Source organism: Etheostoma cragini, chromosome 2 (genome assembly GCF_013103735.1).
Source record: "Etheostoma cragini isolate CJK2018 chromosome 2, CSU_Ecrag_1.0, whole genome shotgun sequence".
In the NCBI taxonomy this organism is placed as follows: Eukaryota; Metazoa; Chordata; class Actinopteri; order Perciformes; family Percidae; genus Etheostoma; species Etheostoma cragini.
This window is the reverse complement of record NC_048408.1, coordinates 22,554,450-22,560,449: the sequence shown is the minus strand read 5'-3', so window position 1 is coordinate 22,560,449 and position 6,000 is coordinate 22,554,450. Positions and strand designations below refer to the sequence as shown.

The window sequence follows — 6,000 nt, the reverse complement described above, 5'->3', positions numbered from 1 at the left end:
AAAACATATGTTGTAGGGGGTCCCTGCTCCGTGGGTCCTTGGCTTAAAAAGGTTGAAGACCCCTGGTGTAAGGTCATATGAGGTGAGAAAAGTCAGTTTGATAGAAACTAATTTTACTATATAGTGTCCCAGTTAATGTGTCTGAGCATGACCTATAATCATGAAGACACTATCCAGACTGTGTCAGGATCCTTGTGCTATACGACTTCTCTTCGGTGAGTGATCAGTTGGGATTGGATTTCACTTCCTTACTCACCTTTGATGTTCTCTTTGGATGCCTACTAGACACGGTCGGGGAATGCCATCTTGTTTGCTGAAAATCCTATTCTTCCCCCTTCCTGAATCTTTTCCAGCCTGTTTTCAAACTTCCTGTCTCTACGGGCAACAGCACAAACAAAACAAAGAGCTGCTTCCTAATGATGGACCGCATTCAATTGGTTTGTTCATGCAAGATATTCACTGTGGGCAATGAGGTCATTTCCTTTGTATGTTTCTCTGGAAATTTGGTTTTAGCAGCCCAGGAGTTGCACATTTCAAACATGTTTGTTTTCAGATACGAACAGATGTCGAGCCGAAAGACCAAGTTTGGTGGACAATCATTGTATAGGCTGTAAATGTGCAATTTGCAGAGGGCAGTGTGAGGGCTTGGAAAGGGGCCCAACAGCTCATTTTTGCCACATGGCCCAAGAGTTTTCTCTATGCGAACATCACATCCTGACTCGTAACCAGGATACTACAATGTGTGCATGTAAACATAGGCTAATCATTAGAAAAGATGATAATATAGGAGGAAATCCTCTAAACTTGGAAATAGTTAAATACATTTAAAAATAACTATTAAAAATGAATAATTACAGCGAAAAAAGAAATAAAGAAAATTACATCAAAACGGAAGTTCAAATCACTGCAAATCTCTATGTCACAAGTTAATCCATAACATTAACATTATTTCTTATTAAGCAGGAAATGATGAAACAAAGCCCACACATCAATGCTTAAATCCAATGTCACAGCTTTTATATTGAAAATATTGCTTTCTACAATTTATTTTTCAAGTGAACAGGCTTACATTTCACCATCACACTCAATGTCAATCTTTATTTAACTTCTTCACAAATTGAATCAAGTTTAAAGAATAAAGCAAAAACTTGCAATGCTGTCCCCCATCAATGTCAAGCCCACATCAACAAACCAGTCCAGATGTTCATACGTCCCAGAAAGGCCAGTTTTCCGGCAGTGCCCGGTTCCCGTTGTCATGGAGATGACGTCATGCTGCAGCACCGGGATGAACGGCGCAGTCGCGGAAAGAGGGAGGGCGAGTTCACAACGCAGCCACACAACTCCTCCGCCATTCACGTAGACTGTCGAGTAAACCGGGAGTGGCAGGGCCGAACAGCCGAAGAACCAGAGCCAGTCGTCAGCGTCCCCCTGTTTCTTTTTGAGACTCCCCATACCACAGCGACAACATGCGTGAGATCGTGCACCTGCAGGCCGGGCAGTGTGGGAACCAGATCGGAGCAAAGGTAAGAAAATCACGCGCACACCCGTTTTGATCTACCTGTTAACTGCACTCGGTTTTATGTGATTGGATTCAAGTTTAACAGTCTTTAGTCCAAACTGTAGGCTGAGGCCATTATGTCCACAGGAAATAGTAAATAGGTCACACAGTGTGGAGTGGAGAGGGTTGCATAAGACTGAATGCTGCTTACAATAGCATCCTTTAGGATGGGCGGTGGCAAGCCGAGACATCCCCGCTGCTGTCACTGATGCCCTTTAAATGGACGTGTGTGTGTGTGTGTGTGTGTGTGTGTGTGTGTGTGTGTGTGTGCGTGTGCGCGCGCGTGTGTGCGTGTGCGCGCGCGTGTGTGTTTTTTGTGGTGGTTAGAGAAAAAGACAGAGGGTGTGGCTCGGACACCGAATGCATGCATGCATGCATAACAATTATAAGGCAGGCCATATTTCATTTAATTTCATATGCTTGTATTTTATTACTATGCCTGCATCAGCCTGAATTAGCATCATTTCAAATGTAGATCATCCCATCTTCTGAAGGTATCTGTGTGATCAAAGAGTGGTTGGAGGTTCATGAATTTCAAACACATTAAAATATTATTCTGGAGCCAGCTCATGTGTCAGATTTCCAGCCTTCTTTAAACTGGGGCAAATAACAACCTTTAATGTCACATATGTTGGGATTAAGACAATGACTGAGAGAGGAGCATCTTGCTTTAATATAGTTACTGGACGTAATTAGCTGGTTTCGGACTAACACAAATTTGCAAATTAGTCCGACTATACCAAGCTTAATATGTTATGTTTTTATTTACTGGTTTTACCCATCAACATGTCTGTAGTTCTGGGAGGTGATCAGTGATGAGCATGGCATCGACCCAACAGGAACCTACCATGGAGACAGTGACCTGCAGCTGGACAGAATCAACGTCTACTATAATGAGGCTTCAGGTCAGAACTGTTAAAAGCAACCACAAACATGTCTTGTTGCAAGCTTGGTGTTTAAATACTCTGTCTTTTCAAATAAAAATAAATAAAATCTTTTGACACATGCATTTCTCTTTCAGGTGGAAAGTACGTGCCTAGAGCCATCTTAGTGGATCTGGAGCCTGGCACTATGGATTCTGTTCGCTCCGGGCCCTTCGGACAGATCTTTAGACCCGACAACTTTGTCTTTGGTATATGATCAGACACATACACACACAAACGTCTTTAAGTCATACATTTCGTGGTTATTTAAATATGTTATACTGAGGTGAACACTTCACCAACAGTTTGTCAGTTTACACACACACACACACACACTTAGAAGTTGGTTATTATATAGGAAAAGAAAAGGTCATTTTAATAAATCAGCATATTAGAGAGAGTTGTTGTGTTCCATATAGATCAGTTTAAATTATGAACACAGAACTTTTAGCGGGATAAATAAAGCAGGATATTTAAAGTGTGGATTGTAATGAAACCTATCCTTCCAGGGCAAAGTGGAGCTGGTAACAACTGGGCAAAGGGCCATTACACAGAGGGAGCTGAGCTGGTGGACTCGGTCATGGACGTGGTGAGGAAGGAGGCTGAGAGCTGCGACTGCCTGCAGGGTTTCCAGCTTACACACTCCCTGGGTGGTGGTACCGGCTCTGGTATGGGAACTCTGCTCATTAGCAAGATTCGTGAGGAGTATCCTGATCGTATCATGAACACATTCAGTGTGGTGCCCTCTCCTAAGGTACATTGATCACACCACACTGCTTAAGCGTGTCTTTTATTTCTGGCTTTTTAGCCCCCCTGACCTTTTGCGCTGTGTGCCCCCAGGTGTCGGACACAGTGGTGGAACCCTACAATGCCACCCTGTCTGTCCACCAGCTGGTTGAGAACACAGACGAGACTTATTGCATCGACAATGAGGCCCTGTATGACATCTGCTTCCGCACCCTTAAACTCACCACACCTACATACGGAGACCTCAACCACCTGGTTTCTGCCACCATGAGCGGGGTGACAACATGCTTGCGTTTCCCCGGCCAGCTCAACGCTGACCTGCGTAAACTGGCCGTGAACATGGTGCCCTTCCCTCGCCTGCACTTCTTCATGCCCGGCTTCGCTCCTCTCACCAGCAGAGGCAGCCAGCAGTACAGAGCCCTCTCTGTGCCCGAACTCACGCAGCAGATGTTTGACGCCAAGAACATGATGGCCGCCTGCGACCCGCGCCATGGCCGCTACCTGACCGTGGCCGCCGTGTTCCGCGGTCGCATGTCCATGAAGGAGGTGGACGAGCAGATGCTGAACGTGCAGAACAAGAACAGCAGTTACTTCGTGGAGTGGATCCCCAACAACGTCAAAACGGCTGTGTGTGACATCCCACCCCGTGGGCTCAAGATGGCCGCCACTTTCATCGGCAACAGCACGGCCATCCAGGAGCTGTTCAAACGCATCTCTGAGCAGTTTACTGCCATGTTCCGTCGCAAGGCCTTCCTCCACTGGTACACCGGCGAGGGCATGGATGAGATGGAATTCACAGAGGCGGAGAGCAACATGAACGACTTAGTGTCCGAGTACCAGCAGTACCAGGATGCCACGGCTGAGGAGGGAGAGTTTGAGGAGGAGGGAGAAGAGGAGGTGGCCTAATGCTAAAATAATTTCTCAACTGCACTGGTTATAACTCTATCCAACCATCCATCCACTTATTACTCTCCCACGCAGCTCTTTTTCTCTGACTTTTGTTTCACAGTACTTCATTTCCCTGTTCTCTTATTGTTGTAAACCTTCTCTCTGCCTCTCCTCTTTCTTACTTCGACAGCCCCCTTTCTTCTAGCCAGAGTTTGATTCACAAAATGAAACGGACTCTCCTGTCTCAGTGCTCATATAGAGGTAGCTAACACAGGTGTGCTTGTGGTCTTTTGTCAGTAGCTTTCTTGTTTATGCTCATTTATCACTATCATTTCAGTACCTGGGCCAAGTATTCAATTAAACCGCTGAAATCATGCACATTTTAACACTAATTTGGAATTGATTGAAATAAATTTGTTGGAAAATATCCCTTTCTGTGTTTGATGTTCTTCTGTGTGATACATTACGTTGCATGCATACATTAAAGACCAAACAGAGTATCAAAAACCTTTTTTATGGAGCACAATTTGGCTTCCAGGTTTACGTGAGCTGTCACAGAGAAGGCAAACCAAAATGGAGACCTGAATGGTCTGTCTACAGACCCGGCAGTTATGCTTTTACGCCACTAGGAGACAGTAATGAGACCTATGAGTTTAGTTCCTCTGAGCAGGATATTGCTGCTGTGTTGGCTCTTTTCCCCTATGAAACCTGTAACACCACGTCATAATGTACTCCTTTATTAAAAAAAAGAAGAGAATTTGGAAGCCTCTTTATCTGAGCAAAAATAAACCCACCACCAAAGTCAGCTTTCCATTATGGGTTTCTGTTTAAATCAAGCAATAAAAAAGATTCTCAACATCAGTTCCAGTCTTCCTAAAAGACTACACAATGATTACTGTGAATACCCTTTGTCTTATGAAAAATTATATCAGAAGTGGATTGATGACTGGAATTTTTAAATTTAAATTCAAACCTCAGTGAGGTCACAAAACAGAAATGTTATTTCTACTAAAAAGTGCTTTAGCTGCTCATGCAGATACATACAATTTTTGTTTTGTAACTGAAAGCTGAAAGTGAAGAAAATGTATTAGGCTATATATTATATAATATTAAGCTGTTAGAAAAAAATAGCAGTATTTGCATTTTTCTTTACAAACTCAAACATTTACTGTGTGAAGTGAAAAACATCTCAAGGGTTTGCTTCATTGCACCACTATGTTTCCCAGTGTACTGTGGCTTGAATTCAGTTCATGGGGGTGGTCAGACAAACTGGCCCATGTCTTTTTTTCAGCAATGCTTTTTGGGGGCTTCTAGCTGATAGCTTTGCTTTACATAGCCTTCTTCTGATCATAACAGTACTCACAGGTAACTTTAAGTCTTCTTTGATTTTCCTGGAGCTGATCATTGGTTGAACCTTTGCCATTTTGGCTATTCTTTGATCCATTCAAATAGTAGTTGACCGTTTTTTCCTACATTGTTCAGGCTTTGGATGCCATTTCAGGGCATTTGAAATCATTTTGGCAGAGCAGCCGAAATGTTCTGCACTTCTTTATGTTTTAAAGAAAACAGATAAATATGTTTTATGTTTTATGTTTTACCCTCTCCAATCAACTTTTTAATCAAAGTCAGCTGATCCTAAGAGCAATGTCTACGACCCATTTTGCTGAGTATTTCAGTGTGAAATGCACTATAACCAGCATGCACAACATTTGCTCCCTTCCTTCCTTAAATATGGCCCATAATTGACAACTGTTTCTTCACAGAATCAATCACCTCACTAATTGAACACAACACTGCAATTCTTTTGAACATGCTCCTTTCAATTACACAGAATGAGCAGCATGCACGTCATGACTGCTGGGTCTATTAGTGTATGACTCTACA

At 43.2% G+C, this 6,000-nt stretch overlaps 1 protein-coding gene across 1 annotated transcript; it reads left to right on the top strand.

Moving 5' to 3' along the window:
* The first annotated feature begins 1,262 nt into the window (after positions 1 to 1,262).
* Positions 1,263 to 4,543, top strand: LOC117959114 (tubulin beta-4B chain-like). The gene is made up of 5 exons (XM_034896040.1): positions 1,263 to 1,523; positions 2,355 to 2,463; positions 2,580 to 2,690; positions 2,991 to 3,235; positions 3,322 to 4,543. Exons 1-5 carry the CDS (start codon positions 1,467 to 1,469, stop codon positions 4,132 to 4,134), a joined length of 1,335 nt encoding a protein of 444 aa, XP_034751931.1. The 5' UTR covers positions 1,263 to 1,466; the 3' UTR covers positions 4,135 to 4,543.
* The last annotated feature ends 1,457 nt before the right edge of the window (positions 4,544 to 6,000 follow it).